This window comes from Oryza sativa, chromosome 6 (genome assembly GCF_034140825.1).
Source record: "Oryza sativa Japonica Group chromosome 6, ASM3414082v1".
Taxonomy (NCBI): domain Eukaryota; kingdom Viridiplantae; phylum Streptophyta; class Magnoliopsida; order Poales; family Poaceae; genus Oryza; species Oryza sativa.
Window position 1 is genome coordinate 29860362 of NC_089040.1, and position 18439 is coordinate 29878800.

The 18439-nt window shown below is 42.3% G+C and overlaps 4 protein-coding genes across 4 annotated transcripts; 2 read left to right on the plus strand and 2 right to left on the minus strand.

Annotated features, from left to right (window-relative positions):
* Positions 1-108: 108 nt before the first annotated feature.
* On the plus strand, positions 109-1233 carry LOC4341928 (nifU-like protein 3, chloroplastic). The gene is made up of 4 exons (XM_015788287.3): positions 109-289; positions 368-452; positions 547-836; positions 984-1233. The coding sequence occupies exons 1-4, from the start codon at positions 197-199 to the stop codon at positions 1173-1175; spliced, it is 660 nt and encodes a 219-aa protein (XP_015643773.1). The 5' UTR covers positions 109-196; the 3' UTR covers positions 1176-1233.
* A 982-nt stretch (positions 1234-2215) lies between these two features.
* LOC4341929 (pentatricopeptide repeat-containing protein At3g61360) lies at positions 2216-3670 on the minus strand. Its single transcript, XM_015786942.1, has one exon. It carries the CDS (start codon positions 3668-3670, stop codon positions 2216-2218), a length of 1455 nt encoding a protein of 484 aa, XP_015642428.1.
* A 1470-nt stretch (positions 3671-5140) lies between these two features.
* LOC107276667 (putative ribonuclease H protein At1g65750) lies at positions 5141-5794 on the plus strand. The gene has a single exon (XM_026026053.2). It carries the CDS (start codon positions 5141-5143, stop codon positions 5792-5794), a length of 654 nt encoding a protein of 217 aa, XP_025881838.1.
* Positions 5795-8512: 2718 nt separating this feature from the next.
* LOC4341930 (uncharacterized) lies at positions 8513-10018 on the minus strand. The gene is made up of 2 exons (XM_015785965.3): positions 9423-10018; positions 8513-8946 (listed from the first exon to the last, which is right to left on the minus strand). The coding sequence occupies exons 1-2, from the start codon at positions 9761-9763 to the stop codon at positions 8718-8720; spliced, it is 570 nt and encodes a 189-aa protein (XP_015641451.1). The 5' UTR covers positions 9764-10018; the 3' UTR covers positions 8513-8717.
* Between the last annotated feature and the right edge of the window lie 8421 nt (positions 10019-18439).

Consider the following 18439-nt stretch of genomic DNA (forward strand, 5'->3'; position numbering starts at 1 on the left):
TGGGCTTTTGGCTCGTCCGAAACCAGCTCGCCGGCCCATCTCGGCCCATGAAATCTTCCCCTCCGGCTCAGCTCTGCCACAAGTGGTTGCGGGGGCGAGGGAATCGGCAGCTGGTGGTGGGTGAGGCGAGGGAGCCTCGCGCCGGCTTTGGATTTTTCGTTCTGCCTCGCGACCGACGATAAAAATCGTGCGTCCGATGAGGCCCTTCTCCCCTCATCTCCGGCAAGCCGCGGCGGCGGCGGCTGCTGCGGCCACTGGCGCTCCTCCCCTCGCCGCAGCTCTCCTCAAGGTTTGTCACTTCCGATTCTTTTCTGCCTCATCTTCAACTACCCTTCTTCCTCCACTGACTTATCCTACTTGTCCACAGAATTCTTCTGCTCCCCTTATCCATGGCCGGCTCAGCTTCAGCCACACGTCGCTGCAGTCACCGAACAACCGCGGGAAACGAACAGGTGAGTACCTGAAGAATCACCGAACAGCAAGCTGCAGATTTGAGCGTTTGATGGTTACCTGGAAAATGTGCGAATTGGTGCTTGTTTGTGTCAGGCTGGGCGGTGCGTGTGCTGCCGCTGACGGAGGAGAACGTGGAGATGGTGCTGGACCAGGTGCGGCCGAGCCTGATGGCGGACGGCGGCAACGTGGCGCTGCACGAGATCGACGGCCTCGTCGTCGTGCTCAAGCTGCAGGGCGCCTGCGGCTCGTGCCCCAGCTCCACCATGACGCTCAAGATGGGCATCGAGACGCGCCTCCGCGACAAGATCCCCGAGATCCTCGCCGTCGAGCAGATCGTCGACACCGAGACCGGCCTCGAGCTCAACCACGACAACGTCGACAAGGTCACTGAAATGCTCCAGTAATCCTGCATTTCCAAAGTTCATTAGACAGCAAGTTCATGTTCCAATTTCAGTTCAGACAAATTCAGTAGCTTACTCCTGTGAACTATCACACTGTAATTCTGAAGGTTTTTTTTTTGGGTGTTGCAGGTGCTGGATGAGATCAGACCATACCTTTCCGGCACCGGAGGTGGAAGCCTTGATCTTGTTCAGATTGATGAATCCGTCGTCAAAGTTCGGTTAACTGGACCTGCAGCGGGTGTAATGACAGTACGTGTAGCTGTAACACAAAAACTGAGGGAAAAGATACCATCCATCCTGGCTGTTCAGTTGACAGAGTAGAAACATGAGTTCAGTTATGCAGCAACTCAAGAGAAAACAAAACTTTGATTTTCAGTGATTTTGTGGTATTCAGTCTCAGTCTTGTGGTTTTGAATCAAAACTGAAGTACTGAACGTCTGAACCTATCATACCATCTTTAAATGCAAGTGTTCTGACTAGGAAAAACCAAAATAAATCAGAAGTCTCTTGTCTGTAAGATATAATCCAACAAAACATTCAGCATCTATTAATTCAATGAAGAGAACAACAACCCATTTTACATCAGGTTATCAGAGAATTGTCAGACTTCCAGTGCATTTCCTTGGCAATGAGGCACACCAGGGTCTTCCTGAACCCACTGTTCCACTATTTCCGCCTTCAGCTTCACTAGGAATAGCTGCTAGTGATCTCATGGGGTAAATTATCGGCAGGAATAGTCATGCATTAGACATTAGTGCATGACAAGTACTGTTAATTCGAGTTACTTTTCGATATTCGGTTCCAGTCGTATACACCGAAGTACTGAGATGATCAGTACCAATCTTTATGCAGAAGAATTCTAACCAAAAAAAAAAAGGAAAAGAAAAAAGACCACAGCACTTTGTATGTCAGAAAGATAAATAATTCAATAAAACTTTAAACCAATGTTACTTCATTGAATAGATATGCGTTTTACATCTGTGTATCATAGAATTGTCGGATTTTCAGTGCATTTCCTTGGCAAGGGCAAATGTTCTGATAAAACTAGAAACATCAGCCTCTTCAGTGGAACCTGGCACCACAAAATTCCTATTAGGGTAGTACCAAAGCTCTTCATAATTTCAAGGTTAGCCATATCTATGCTTCTCAAATTGACCACAGGCCAACTCCTTATCCCCATTGTTTTCCTTGCTGATACGAGTTTAGTCATTGCAATATTTCACCCTTTAAAGGCCTTGACATCACAGTTCATCAAACAATTGTATTGGCCTTATTAAGAAATTGAGGCTTGCGGTTTTTATGCAATCAAATTTCACAGGAAACAATTAAAAATGTTTCCTTAAAAATAACCAATCATGGCTTCAGGCAGCCTCTTCATCACATTGATGTTCATCCAATTGGGCTGCCTTCATCATTTGCCTAATCTCCTCAAGCTTTTCGAATTCCCGCTTCCGCTTCAAAAACCCTTCCAAAACCCTAAAAGCTCGTTCTGTAGGAGTCATCCCCATCTCAATCATCTCCCTAAAACACCTGTATGCTTCCAAAACCACACCTCTGCAGCATAAACCAGTGACCAGAACATCCAATGCATGCCGGTGAGGCACACATCCCTTCCCCAGCAGATAATCCCACAGCTCTAGCCCAAGATCTGGTCGTGCATTCTCGCAGAAGACCTTCATAAGCAACATTGTTGTCCTAGTCCTCGGCATGAACCCTGAACCAACCATCTTGCTATACACTTTCCAGATGCCCTCCAAATCCCCAATTCTCTGAAATCCACACAACATTGTATTGTAGCTAACGTCATCCAGACCAATCCCCTTGCGCTCCATCTCGCTCATGACTGTCATCCCAGACTGCAAGTCTCTCGCCCTAACATATGCGCCCATGAGCGCATTGTGAGCGCCACGGTCTGGGGTCACTCCCCACTGCCCCATTTCATCGAAAAGCTGGCGCGCACGTATCGCATTCCTCACAATCCCAGCTCCATAGATCAGCGTGGTGAACACCTGCAGTGTCGGCCTGCAGTTCTCCCGCTTACGCATTTCGTCGAGCAGGTCGAGGGCGTCCAAGAATCTCCCTTTCTTGCAGTAGGCGTCCATCCTCACGCAGTACGACACGGCGTCCGGCACGAAGCCGCGAAGCACGGCGTCATGGTAGAACAGGTCCAGCGCCTGGGCGTTCCCTGCCTCCTTGAATCCGAGCAGCAGCGTGTTGAACGTGCGTGCGTCGGGCGGGTACGCGTCGCAGTACCGGTGGAACAGCGCGCGGGCCTCGGCGACGCGGCCGCGGGCGCAGAACGCGCGGAGCAGCGCGTTGAGCTCGGCGACCCCGAACTCGCGCCCGGCGCGCGCCCACACGCGCGCGGCGGAGTCGAAGCAGGTGACAGCGGCGTCGAAGGACGCGCCCGGGGCGGACGCGGAGAGCGCGGTGGAGAGGAGCACCGCGAGCGCCGGAGTGGAGAGGAGGTGCGGGTGCGTGGGCGGGAGGGAGTCGAGCAGGCGGAACGAGAGGACGGCGTGGCGGCGGGAGCGCGCGAGGAGGCGGAGGAGGGCGGGGAGGGAGGCCTCCGGGACGGGGAAGCCCGGGAGGGCGAGGAGGCGGCGGAAGAGGGAGAGCGCCGGGAGGGGCGGGGAGTGGGAGAGGAGGAGGTGGGAGAGGAGCGGCGTGAGGAGAGGCGGCGAGGCCTGGAGTATCGCGAGGAGGAGCGGCGGGGTCTCCGGCGCGCCGGCGAGGAGGGTGCGCGCGAGGTGGGGCACGGTCGGGGCGAGCAGCGGGCGGGCGGCGCTCGGCGGCGGCGCCAGCAAGAGGGGCATGAGGACGCGGCGCGAACACCTTTCCGATCTGTTGCAAACTTGGAAATTGATTCTACTACTACTAATTTTGCCGATACTCAAGGGGGTTGTACTACTTGTATAACGTTTTCATTCAAATTCGACTAAGTGATTGTAAAATAAATTTGATTAAAAAAATTGGCTGTAGAGTATAGTGACACTGACATCTAACTCGACCAAAAATCATCTTCAAAAGGGTGGTTGCCGGGCAAAAGCCTAGTCTTAGCTCCTTTGAGACCTTGATGGACGGCGACGGCGGTTTTCCGTCGCTTCTGTCCTTGGAGACGTCGTTTAGGCATCCCCTTGCTAAAACCACTCGAGCAATTGGTGCAAGCACGCTCTAGATTCTCATCCTCTTATGACGGTGTCCTAGTTTCTACAAGTTGGCCACGTCGGAGGGCCTAGGGGGAGAGGTGTTCCATCTTCTCTCTCACTCTTTCTCCCTAAATCCGGAAGATGTGGATAGAGTTGGGCTTTGTGTTGGTTGTAAGGGCGTTTTTTTGGGTGATCTCGTCTGTGATCCGTTGTTGGCCTAGCGGCGTCCGGTTACGCTTAGTTACGGCCGGTCTGGTTCTAGCCTTCTTCTGGACCTGTGTGTTGGTGCTGTCGGTGTGTGGGTGGTGGTATATTTTTTTCTTTTTTTTCTGGTTACGACCTTCCTGGGTTATAATCTTGTATTTTTTTTCCTACTCTATTAATAGAACTTCACATCGTCTCGTGCGAGTCGTTCAAAAAAATCATCTTTAAAATCAACGTACATATTAAAGGGAGAAAAACAAATATAGATTGGGCTGTGCACTAGATATACTTTTTTTAATGACTTGAAAATTGGGGTGTTACTTTTTTTTAATTTCTTGATATATGTAACACCCCAATTTTTAAGTCATTAAAAAATACTATATTTTACATAAACCCTAATTACAAAAAGTTGGTTCTCTCTGTGTCATTAAGGAATAAGCGCCAAATATCTCAATTAGATTCCTCCTTAGTACTAAATTCAAAAAACCATATCCGAATTCAAATCTCGAAATTTGAATTTTTGCTATTCAAATTTCCCCTCCGAAATCATTCATTGAATACCTCCTTGTTTAAAAATTCCATCAAAAGCCCCTCTTCCGAAACCCTGGTTCAAAGTTAAGTTCAAAATTTGAATCCAACAAATCCTTTGAATTCTTCTATTTTCCCTTCCTAGCATCTAAGCAAAAATCCTGGACGTCCATCCTCACGCAGTACGAGACGGCGTTCGGCACCTGGACGTAGCGGCGTGATCGAGCGCGGGAGTAGCCCGATCTCCGACTCCGATTCGTAACACAATCCGACTCCAAGTTTGATTCGGTTTCAGCTCATCTCTATAAATTTCACCTGATTTCCAAGCATTCGGCCACCATCTCCGTCTCACTCTCTCGCACATCTCACTCCACTTCTCCTTCCCTCGGTCTCTCTCTCCCTCTCATGGCGTCGCCGGTGAGCTCATGTCCCGCTGCTGCTGCTTCACATCCATCGTCCCACCACCACTGCCGAGGTGTTCGTCCGGCGGCTGGACACAGTTTCTCCCCACCCACACGAATCACATTGGTTCGCTGGACGCCGCCTCGCCACGGTTGGGTCAAGCTCAACTTCGACGGCTCAGTCCACAACGACGGCTCCGGCAGGGCCAGCATCGGCGGGGTCATCCGCGACGACCACGGCCGCGTCCTCCTCGCCTTCGCCGAGCGGACGCCGCACGCCACGATCGGGGTGGTGGAGGCGCGAGCGCTCATCCGCGGCCTGCAGCTGGCGCTCGACCACGGCTGGAACGACCGGCTGCTTGTGGAAGGGGACGACCTGACCCTGGTCCGGCTGCTCCGATGCGAGTCCACCCACACCCGCATCCCGCCGGCGATGCTCGACGACATCCTCTGGCTGCTCGACTCCTTCCGCGTGTGCGAGGTGCAGCACGCCTACCGCGAGGGGAACCAGGTGGCCGACGCGCTGTGCCACGAGGCGTACAAGGCGGCGCCGGCGGCGAGGCTCTGGACGCCCGGCACGGCCATGGTCCCGTTCCCCGTCTGGGAGAAGCTCGAGGACGATCGGCGCGGCGTGCTTCACCAGCGAGTCCGTGCGTGATCACTGATCAGCATGGATTGGCGCAAAGATCGTTTGATCGGAGTCAACTGCAATTGCTGCGCGTGCAAAGATCATCAAAGAAGCTTTTGGATGATGCTGCTGTGGTGTTGGTGACATGGTGATCTATACTGACTCACATCGGAGCTAGCCAGCACAAGAACAGACCAAGAAAAAGAGGAAGAAGAAGCTAAATTGTGACGTTGGTTGATGCGAATGTATGAGAGTTATTGGATCTTCTTGGATTAGCAAAATGGAATCCTCTCCATGATTGGAAGACGAAGGTGGCGACGGTTTGCTCGGAGGTCTCATGGGAGAAGTTCTCACATGGAACAGAGAGAACCAGAGGAGGAAGAAGACCCTTGTTGGAGTCGGCCAGCTGCAGCAGCCGTATGATCGATTCTGAAGTCTGAACGTCACACTGATGTAACATCAATGCTTGTTTACAAAGCATTCAATTCATCCACTTATGTATGAATGTATAATGTATGAGATATTGAATTGAACTGTTTGTCTCCAATTAATTTCTATTGCAATCTATTATATATTAAAAAGTTTATTAAACTTTCTACAAACGCTCCTAGACCGTTATGTGGCACCCTACAAACGGTCCTAAGCTGTCACGTGGAAGAAAACTATATAACCATCGATTTTCATTTAAATTGATGGATCCATTCTTTAAACCGTTAGATTAGAATGAAAAAAAAACCCAATCTACCTCTAAACTGAACCCACCCTATTTGTATGGACGTTTGTATATGTACGTACTCCGTACCATCCTATTATGTTCTTCTCTTTTCACTCCATTATCTCTCTTATTTTTTCCTTCTATTAGTTGGAAAGCAAAATTTATATCTAAACGTTTAAGTAACTATAGTACTTTTTTTAGAAACACAAAACAAACGCAGACACTCACAACATGCACACACTCATCCCCTAAGACGCATACACGGATACCCTACCCCTATGATAACCATCGAAAGCATTTAAATAATACGTGTATTCTTATATGCTTATGTTCTTATGTTGTTAGATTATTTATATAGTATCTAAATCATTTATCATTAAAAAATTTACAGTTAAAAACTCATATTTACTATATAAGTATGTCAATATTATGGATAAGAAAAACTTGAAATTGTAACAACCTATAATTATCTTAAAGAAAAAAAGTTACCTCCTAACATTGGGCCCACCTAGGCATGTATGTACTTACGTATGTTACTTTTTTTAAGGAAAAATATGACCTATTTTCTCCCTGTTACTTCTCCTATTTTCATGTTTTATTAGTTAGAAAAGCAAAAATTATGTTTTATAAAATCTAAATCATATAACTAATTTTGATCCGCTTATATCTTATGACTAAATTTTCGATTGAAGAACAAATTTAACTATAATTCAACTCTGAAAAGAAATGTCATTTTGGGTTTTATTTTTAGACTTTTAATAATAATAATAATAATAATAATAATAATAATAATAATAATAATAATAATAATCGTACATAACTTCATTATTTAAATTAGATTTACAATCAGAAAAGCAAAATGAATATAACTATGAGCAATGCTGCCAAACTTATACTACAAAATAAATAACTATAGCATCTAAATCACGCGATCCATTCATGTCTTTAGATTGTTTTACATTTAGAAACCCATATTCACTGTAATTTAACTTTTCATATGCCACTTTGGGGTTATATTTTTTTTTACTTTACCATGACATTCAAACAATTATGAAATTATGAAAAAAATGATATATATTTTATCGTTCTACGGAGTATATAACTGCACAATAATTAAATTATATCTATAATGATAGAAGTAAAATGCCAAATGCCAAAAGGACTAAATTGAATTATTTGGAGAAAGTCTAATAAGTTCAAAAAAAATAGTTCTTACTTTTTACTAAAATTGGACCAACCTTTGCATGTTTTATTTTCATAACAATTTTTAAATGTTTAGATATTAATGGCCTTACATCTATACTGTACCATACCATAGGACTATGAGTTTTTCCACATATTGTTACATATATAAGAAGCCACACTAAGGTAGCAGTGTATACTAAGTATGTAATAACTTGCGTCAATAAGAACCAACTAAAAGGATGACTAACTTGATTCTACAAATAAAACACATTTACTAATAATAATAGTTTTTTTTGATTTGTTAAAAAAATGACACTAAACATTCAATTAAATAAGACAAAACACCTTACTTTTAAATTAGAAATGGTTTCTAAACAAATTAAATATAGCTATGTACTGAAGAGATCATAGATAATTATTTATAGGGATGTATTAAATATCATATATTTTATAAGCTAGCAAATAGTTTGGAAAAATTATCTAAGCAATGCGATGTAGAAAATTTATTGAGAAATATTGCTTTTCAAACATGGTAGGTATCATCCGGTTGATATCCCATCTATATAAGTTTTCCAAATACAATCTACGATGCGCGAGTTATCTTTCTAGTTGTGTGAAAAAAATCCCCATATCTTCTGCACTTATGCTTGTTGTTAGTAGGTGGGCAGTAATTTTGTGAATTGATCTACGTACGGTTTTAGCTAATGGCTTGTTGAAACTGACACGAATGCCGTGATGTTTATACAATTATACGACATGCTGCACCGCCCGCTGCAATACTAGGGAAACACTGGTGCAAATTAAACCATCAGTTCTTCAGACAATTTCAGATCGATTAACTCCAGATATACAAATCTACTCTCGTTTTACTCCACAAGAACAAAATTATACATACAGGTTGCTCCTCATGCACCAATTAATGTATTTCACTTCTAGCTTACCGATCTGTTCCCTTAGAATTGACATGAAAAAAAATAGCCTCGCTATATCACATTACACACGGTATGATCTGATGACATCGTTCCTAACAGTATCAGCAACACAGTAATTAATTCAGTAATCATCGTAGTCGTCGTCGTTCCTGTTGAGAAACCGCCTGACAGCGCCAACGATCGTTCCGAGCACGATGAACAGCACCAGCGTGTCGAAGCCGCCGCCGACACCGACGGCCACGCTCGGGCCGGGAGCGAAGAACGAGAACGGCGACCAACCGTAGCCGTAGCCATAGCCGTAACCGCCGACCAGAGGCGGCGCCACCGGTGGGTTGATGTAGATGTTCGTCCTGCGCCAATGCGTCACAAAATGTTCAGAGCATCAGCAGCCTTCAGGTTTCAGAAATTGATATATCATGAAGAAAACCATTATCTTTCGAGGTTTCAGACTTTCATTTATCTGTTCATCATCGAGATGAGCAAAACATACAATTGTAACATTCAGTTAAGTCAGATCTTCGTACTGAAAATTAAAAATCAACCAGACTGAATATTCAGAACATTAGCATACAACCTTCAGATATTAGAAACTCGTATCACGAAAATTTTGATCTTTCGAGGGTTCAGACTTTCAGCTGCTCATGATCGAGTTGAGAACGAATTGAGAGATCGATATGAATCAACACTACTACGATGTGAACATTCAGTCAAAATCTGATCGATCTCGTACTGAAAGAAACAACAACTAGCCTGAACAAATCATTGTTTATCCATGGTGAATGTGATGAAATTTTCATTTGACATGGAACCAATCATCGTTTATTACCTCGAATTGTTTATCCGTGGACCAGACGGCCGTGGCGCGGACCGTGGCGCAGACCGGAACGCCTGCCCGCCGACCCTCCCGCCGGACTTGGCCGCCATGGCATCGTCGACAGGCGAGAGCGCGAGCACGCCGGCGGCCAGCGCGACCATCGCCAGCTTGCCAAGCTTCACCGGAAGATCACCCCGCGTCGACGGCGCCTCATTGGCCGCCCTGCACGAGAGCCTCGCCGATGGCCGCCGCCTCGTCGGCTTCGGCGCCGGGAGCACGGCCGCCGTGCTGCCCGCACTGCACAGTGGCCTTCCGGTGAGGAAGCACCGGAGAGACGTGGGTGCTAAAGCCATGGCTGCTACTCGAGCTTTCTTGCGAGCTTAGATTGAGCTTTTGCTCTCGATTCGTCTTCTTTCTCTCAGCTTCGTCTTGGATTGCTGCAGCGAGGAAGAGGGAGAAGAGAACTCGAAGCTTAGGTAGTAGAAGAAGGCTTATCTTGAGATGAGAAAACGACCACGTGGCCAAATGCGAATGGCTTTGGTGAAACGTTCTAGAGCAGAGAGAGATCTTTTGAGCGCTCGTTTTTGTTGCGTAGCTCAACTTGTTTTGAACACTGTGGCTTGGCACGGCTTCGTCCGGTACTTTTTCACTTAAATTTCGTCAATTTATGAAAATAAAATTCATTTTTGCTTGAGTCTTTCTGAAATCTCCAGAACCTTCCATAGAAACAGTCTGCGTTTCAGTCTTTCAGACTGTTGTTTTTACGGTGCTATCGACATTGCGCCTGTTCGGCTGCATTTAACTTTACTTTACAAACAGTAAGTTGAGTCTATAGCTGCAGTAGTAACGGCTGCGTATAGTGGCTGTACCAGCCAGCCGAACAGGCCCATTGTTACTCCCATGCAATGTGAATAAATTTCCGTCTTTTTTTCTTTCAGAGAAAAAAAGGGGAAAATTTCGGGACTGTCTACTCCCTCCGTCCCCCCCCCCAAAGATAACCTTATGTCCAGATTCGTTGTTTTAGGTGAGGTCAAATCTCCACTTAGGTTGTCTCTTTTTGAGCGGAGGGAGTAGCTGACAGCCAGCTGAAAAAATTTTAGTTTGCAGCCGAATTTTCTACCGCAGGATACCCCCACGTGTCGCTCATCCCCTGCCTGTCCTCACGTGCGCGTAGAGCATGATGTGCGTGGTGTACTTGTCTCCGATCATTTTGTTGGGTTAGGTAATTTTTTAAAAGCCCGTTTTGTCATTTCAAAAGAGCCCGGTAGCCCAATAAGTCTACGTGTCCCCCATATGGCCCAGCTTGCTGGATCTGGACTTAATACCCGTTTTGTTTGGCTGAAAATAAGAGGCCAACACAATATACTTACAAAACCTCAAATCCGTTTTGTTTGGCTGAAAATAAGAGGACAACACAAGATGCTTACAAATGCTCACCGCAAAAACACAGGACAAAATAGTAGTTTGCACAATGATCAGGCATATCTGAACAGAAGAATTGAAACAATTCCTAAGAATTGAAACAATTCCTGCTTTTGCACTTTGCACAGTGTGAAGTAACAGCAAACCAAAAAACAGAAACTTGAGCCATGAAAGCGGTAGCAGGAGCACAGCTGTGTGAATATGCTTATCTTTTCAGTTAGTAGTCATTACCAAGTTTGCATGACGTCCATGCCACTTCACATATAATCTGTAGAGAAGAAATAGATACCTCTTGATCTAACAACGTTCACTGATGTATCATGTCAATAACTGTCTTGGAGCAAGTTGAACAAGTGTATTTGTATAATCCAAATAACCACGAATTATTTAAGTCTCCATGGGGCTTCAACATAAAGTTGAAACAAAAACAGCTACTAAGATACAAAGTCACTAAGCTCTCCTATAGAACAATCTAGGATCTTATCAGCGAAAAATACAGGTAAACTATGTTACTTATATACTTATTTCTAAAATTGCTAATTAGGTAGGAGAAACCATGTTACTCCTATGTTTTCTCTTGCCGACAGTCAGATATAGCTGAAACATATGGGTTGGTGTAGCTTAGGGACAAATGGTCCTAACTTGATGCTAAACTTAAGTATATGGTAAGACAAAACATAAAATCCTAGATCACTTAAAACAATGGTCAAAAGGCATTTAATTTCAGCTTATTGATTGCCAAGACCAAGAAAAGGACAGTACAAACAAGATCTGCAACCACTTATTTTTGATATAAGATTGTTTATGACAAAAACATGGACTAAGAATTGAGAGATTTTTATGGCAAGCAAACAGCGGCATTAAGAACGATTTCAAGTGGTTAGGCTATGACCTAAATAAGCGATAAACTGATTAATATGTACCAAATTATAAAAATCTAACAAAGACAAAAACAAAATATTGACAAAAACAAATACAAAAACAAAGACAGAGAAATAAATGGATTTGCGACCACTTATTTTTTGACAACAACAAAATATAAAAATACAAATATGACAAAACCACTTATTTTTAGAAGTTTTAAAAAATGACAAAAATACAAAATTGACACTGGTCTGAACAGAAACTATGCTCATTTCTGATGATGAATGTAATGCCACAAAATTATAAACAAAATCAATCAGGACTCACGGAGGGAGTCGCTATCACGCTATGCCTGCCTTGATGACTGTTGTAGCCGCGCTGACCTGTGCCAAAGAGGCATTGATTTTGGCGCTGAGCAAAAAAAAAAGCAAATATTTTGGCACACAACAGACATGTAGGAGTATGAGTTTAGCTCTTCCTCAGAAGGTAATGAGACCTACTAAAGGGGCTAGAGCTACACATCGTTCAAATCTATCTATTATATTATTAAAGGAATAGAAAAAGGAGACTCCACGTTCGCTCTCATGGTCTAGAAATTCTCACATTAATCGGAGAAAAAGAAAAGACAGAGTACATATAGAAATACAATTTAAAAATAGCTAAAATTCGGAATTAAAGAATAAGGAATATTGGACGAGGAGACTAGAGTCCATATAGAAATACAATTAGGAAATAACTGAAATTCGGAATTATAAAAAAGGAATATTAGAAGTAGAGTATAGAGTTCATATAGAAATACAATTAGGAAATAACTGAAATTCAGAATTAAAAAAAAAAGAATATTAGAAGTAGAGTATAGAGTACATATAGAAATACAATTAGGAAAAAACTGAAATTCGAAATTAAAAATAAGGAATATTAGAAGTAGAGTATAGAGTACATATAGAAATACAAATAGGAAATAATATAAATTTAGAATTAAAAAATAAGGAATATTAGAAGTAAAGTATAGAATCCATATAGAAATACAATTTAGAAAAAAAATAGAAATTCGGAATTAAAAAATAAGGAATATTAGAAGTAGAGTATAGAGTCCATATAGGAATTTAAAACTAACTAAAATTTGAAATAAACATAATAAAATTAAAAGTAGAGTTTAGAGTATGTATAAAAATACAATTTACAAATAAGTAAAATTTGAAATTAAGAAAAACATGGGAAGAAGAATTTAAGGTCAATATAGAAATACAAATATAGAAATACAATTTAGAAGTAACTGAAATTCGAAATTAAAATTAAAAAATATTGAAAGATGAGTTTAGAGTCCACATAGAAATACAATTATAAATAATAAAAATTCATAAATAAAAATAAATAATATTGGAAGAAGAGCATAGAGTCTATATAGAAATACAATTTACAGAAAATTTGGAATTAAAAAAAAGAAATATTAAAAGACGAGTCTAGAGTCCATGTAGGAATATATATAATTTACAAATAACTAAAATTTGATATTAAAAATAATTAATAACTAACATTTGTTATATTATTAAAACAGCTTTGAAAAGAGGCACCGCGTTCGCTGTAAGGGCTAGAAATTCCCACATTAATCGGAGAAAAAGAAAAAAAAGAAAAGGAGAGACCAAGTAGAAATACAATCTAAAAATAGCTAAAATTCAGAATTAAAAATATGCAATATTTAAATAAGAGTCCATATAAGAACCCAATATGAGATTAATCAAAATTCGAAATAAAAAATAAAATAAAATCCGAAATTAGAAAAAGAATAGAGTCCAAGTAGAAATACAGTTTAAAAAATAGCTGAAATTCGGAATTAAAAATAAGCAATATTTAAAGAAGTTTCAATATAAGAATCCAATACGAGAGATTAATCAAAATTCGAAATACAAATAAAATAAAATCCAAAATTAAAAAAAAGGATAGTCCAAGTAGGAATACAATTTTAAAATAGCTAAAATTCGGAATTAAAAATAGGGAATATTAGAAGAAAAGTCCATATAAGAACACAATACGAGATTAATTAAAATTGGGAATAAAAATAAAAATAAAATCCAAAATTAGAAAAAAAAGAAGAAGAGTTCAAATAGGAGTACAATTTAAAATTAGCTGAAATTCGGAATTAAAAAAAATAATATTGAAAGAAGAATCCACATAAGAACCCAATATGTGATTAATTAAAATTCAGAATAAAAAATAAAATAATATCCAAAATTAGATAAATTAAAAGAGAGTTCAAGTAGGAATACAATTTTGAAACAACCGAAATCTATATTATTATAAAAATTGAAGATGTTTTTGCCGGTATCAAAAAAACAGAAAAAAAAAACTTCTATCTAAAAAAACGACCGACTCCTCCGGTGGAAAAAAAAGAAAAAATGAGAAAAAGAAATTCTATGTTAAAAAAAAACGTCCGACTCCATAAAAAAGTCCGACTATCTGTGGAGAAAAAAGGCAAGAAAAAATAAAAAAAGAGAAAAAAAACTTCTACCGTATAAAAAAAATAAAAACGACCGATTCCTCAAAAAAAAGTACGATTGCCTCGAAAATGACTTTTTGTCCGTAATCTTCTCTTCTCTTCTACTTCTACTTTTTTTTTTGAAAAAACCTCTACTATTATGAAAAATTTAAGATGTTCTTTTGTCGGTATTTTGGTATGTCATCCGTGTATGAGTCGGTTTATAAATTTGTTCGCTTTTGAAAAAATATATATCCTTTGAGTTGATTCTTAAGTTCGTCCGCTTTTGGAAATATAGGAGTCGTATAAAAAAATTCGCATGCTGACTTTAGACGAACAGACTCCTAACCGCAGCTTATGATTTTATAGAAATATATAGATCCAAGCGAATTCTCACAGTGAATTAAGACTAAAATAGTTGTCATCCGTTGCAGCGCACGGGCTTTTCTCTTGAAAATAAAAAATAAAAATATTAAAAGAACACAATACGATATTAATTAAAATTTAGGAAAAATTTTTATAAAATTACAAAACAAAAAATAACTTTTCAATTTATAATTAAATAAAATTTATGATAAAAATAAAGACTATTGAAAGAAAAGACCATCTAAAAGACCTGACGAGATAAATTAAGTAATAGGCCTATAGTAGAGTAGAGTGGTGGCGGTTGATACAACATATAAAAACTGTTAATAAAACACCAAATAGAATCCTAATAACGATTAAAAGGAGGGACGGTAGGAAGGCCGTGAAGCAAACGAACAAGGTGATTGTCGGGACTTCTAAAAAGTAAAAAAAAACCCCAATGATAATCATATTCGATTTTTAAAATCTCAATGATAATAAAAAGGAGAAGCAGCGGGCGGGGTGTACAGGAGTATAGTTGCAGAGCCGCCGACGGTTGACGGGACTTCTAGGAAATAAAAAATGAATTCCAACGATAGTTATGTTCGATTTTTAAAATCACAATGACAATAAAGAGTAAGCGGCGTACGGGCCATAGAGGAGCATAGTGGCATCGTGTGACGAGACTTCTAAAAATTATAAAAAATAAAACCCAACAAGACAATAAACTCTAAAAACTATAAGGTTCAATTTTTAAAGGTTCGGAACTTCTAAAAAGTAAAACAAAAACAATGATAATCATGTTTAATTTTAAAATCTCAATGATAATAAAGAAGGGAGACAGCGGGCGAGCCATAGAGAAGTACAATGGCAAAGCCGCTGACGGTTTGACAGGACTTTTAGAAAGTAAAAATGAACCCAAACGATAATTATGTTCGATTTTTAAAATCTCAATGACAATAAAGAGAAGAGATAGTGAACGGACCATAGAGGAGTATAATGGCAACGTTTGACGGGACGCCTAGAAATTATAAAAACAAAACCCAACGTGACAAAAAAAAACTCTAAAAACTATAAGATCCAATTTTTAAAGGTTCCAAGAAGAATGAATAGAAATAGTGGTAGATCGAACAAGCAAATAAAAAAGGAGATGACATAAGGGGTAGCAATTGGTGTGACTTTTAAAAAACTATATAATTAGAAACACAGAGATGATAAGGTTTGGTCTTTCAAACTCTTAAGAAAATGAGATAGCTATTTAATAAATTTTAAATAAAATCATACTAAAAATATATGATTTTGTTTAAGTGCTAGCCGCGCAATTGCACGGGCCACCCAGCTAGTTTTGGCTGAACAAAAAGCAAAAATTTCAATCCTACATCATGGCTAGAAAATTAATGCTTCGATTCAGTTTCAACCCAAACAGAAACCCCAAAAACATGAACTCATCAGAAGGTTTCAGATCTGCGAGACGCTACTAGACCAGAACATCAGCCCGCTACCATATACAAGTGCATAGTCTGATCCATATATTTATGAACATCACCCACACTACTATATACAAATATTAGCAACAAAACACATGGATCACAGGGAACAAACAATAACAAGAGAGCATCTGCAAAGCAAAAAAGGAGTCATACGCACCTTTAGGAAGAAGTACACCGAAGGTCCCTCAACTTGTTATCAGGATAAAAAACATCTCGAACCATAAAACAAGATATACGGGGTTTCTTAACTTTACAAAACCGGTCACTCGATGTTCTTCGATGATTTTACCCTGGTTTTAATCTACGTGGCGGCTGAGTTAATGTGGGACCCACGTGGGTCCCACATGTTAGGTGTCCACGTCATCCTCCTCTTCCTCTTTCCCCTCTTCTCTCCCTTCCTCATCTCTCTCTCTCTCACTTCTCTGCAACGGCAAGCTGCCCGGGGCGAGGTGAGAGGGCTGCGCCGCGACGGCCGCCGGCGGAGGCGGCGCGCGAGCGCGGCGGCTTCTCCACTTTCTCCGCCTCCTCGTCCCGCTCGGCCGACGTGGGCGCGCTCGTGTCGTCGCGCGCGCCGACGAACGCGTCAGCCCTGTCAGCGGAGCCGGCGACGCGTACGCGCGGTGGGACGCGGTGGTGGGGTGCCGGGCGTTCGCGGAGAAGCCGCCGCGCTCCGCACATGGTTCAGTCTACCTAAGTTCTTGAAGGTTCTTTCTGCTTCAGACCATGTGCAATCTTGAAGAACCGATGGTTATGCTTATCCAGTTGAAAAATCAACATAGCAACCAAAACTGTCATTTGGTTCCTAGAATTTTTCTTGTAAGGACTCACCAGATGCAGGTCCCTCAGGCATCATATAACTGTAACATCAGCTAAAAGAAGAGTGAAACTGTCACTGTTATGATGTTCTTGTGCAGCTGCTGCTATGCCGGCTCAAGCTGAATCCACACAGCCACTATATTCTTCATATATTGCCGGTGCATGTCATTTCCATACATGTAGCATCATATGAAGCATTTTCCTGTTGTCTTGATTATCTATGCAAAGGGATCCTCCAGTTCATCTCCCATAGACAAAAGAGCAATTTTACAGTCCTTAAGAAGATACCATGAGGTATCATTTTTTCTATTGTAAATTTAGTACCTCTTAGGTACCCAAGTACTATGAGGTACCAAATTTTACACTAAATTTTTGGTACCTCATAGACCATATAATTGCTCTAGACAAAAACCCTTTCAGAAACAGAATAACAAAATTTCCCACAATTTTTCGCAAAAAATATTTTACCTTGATCCGATCCCTTCTTCTCTGCAGCAAGAACAGAAAAAATCAAGTAACATTCACCTTGTTGCAAATGAGGCAACACCATCTATCCATCAATGGTTGGTTGGTGTTCTTGAGGTTTTACCCACTCCGACAGGTTATGGACCTCGGTGGCGCGAGTCCGGTGCTTCGCCGCCGGCCGCTTCGACGGCCGGGTTTCGTCGGCAAACTTGCTAAGGCTGTCAACAAGCTCGTCCCTCCCCCGCTTGAACGGCGGGTAGCTCCCGCTCCTGCTCCCCGACCCGCCCGATGACGACGCGCCGGCGGCGCGCGCGGTGCCCGTCTCCTCCTCCTCCTCCTCGCGCGGGGCGGCGGAGTCGATGTCGTCGTCCGCAGGCAACGCCGGCGCCGCGACCGCATTGCTGCCGCAGATGCTCAGCCCACGTCGCCCGAGCGGGACGAGGAGGTGAAGAAAGCGGAGAAGCCGCCGCGCTCGCACGCCGCCTCCGCCGGCGGCCGTTGCGGCGCCGCCCTCCCGCCTTGCCCCCGCGAGCTTGCAGAGAAGTGAGAGAGAGAGATGAGGAAGGGAGAGAAGATAGGAAAGAGAGAGGGTGACGTGGACACCTGACATGTGGGGCTCACATGGGTCCCACGCTGACTCAGCCACCACATAGACCAAAACCGGTTCAAAACCATCGAAGGACCTCGCATATCTGGTTTTGCGGTTCGAGGACATTTTTTATCCGGACGACAAGTTGAGGGACCTTCGGTGTACTTTTCCCCGCACCTTTATAGATGGCCATAACGCCCGAGGCCCGAAGGCCCGGCCCACGGCACGACATTTTGACCCGACCCAAGCACGGCACGTCACGACTTGGGTCGGGCCCGTGATAGCCCAGCCCAACCATCGGGCCGTGCTTGGGCCTCTCCACCGACACGTTGGGCTGGCCCGGCACGATAGGCCGGTAGGCTAGGCCCGGCACACAAAGTATATGGACTAAAAATAGACATATGAATATCACTGTCCAAAGAATAGGGACCTAAAATAGACTTATTAGCTATTAATATGTCACAGCCCAAAGAAGAGGGAGAAAATATAGACTTTTTTAGCTAGGTATGTTACAGTCCAGGAGGAGGGAGGAAAATTAGACTTATTCTGTGGAAAAGCACGA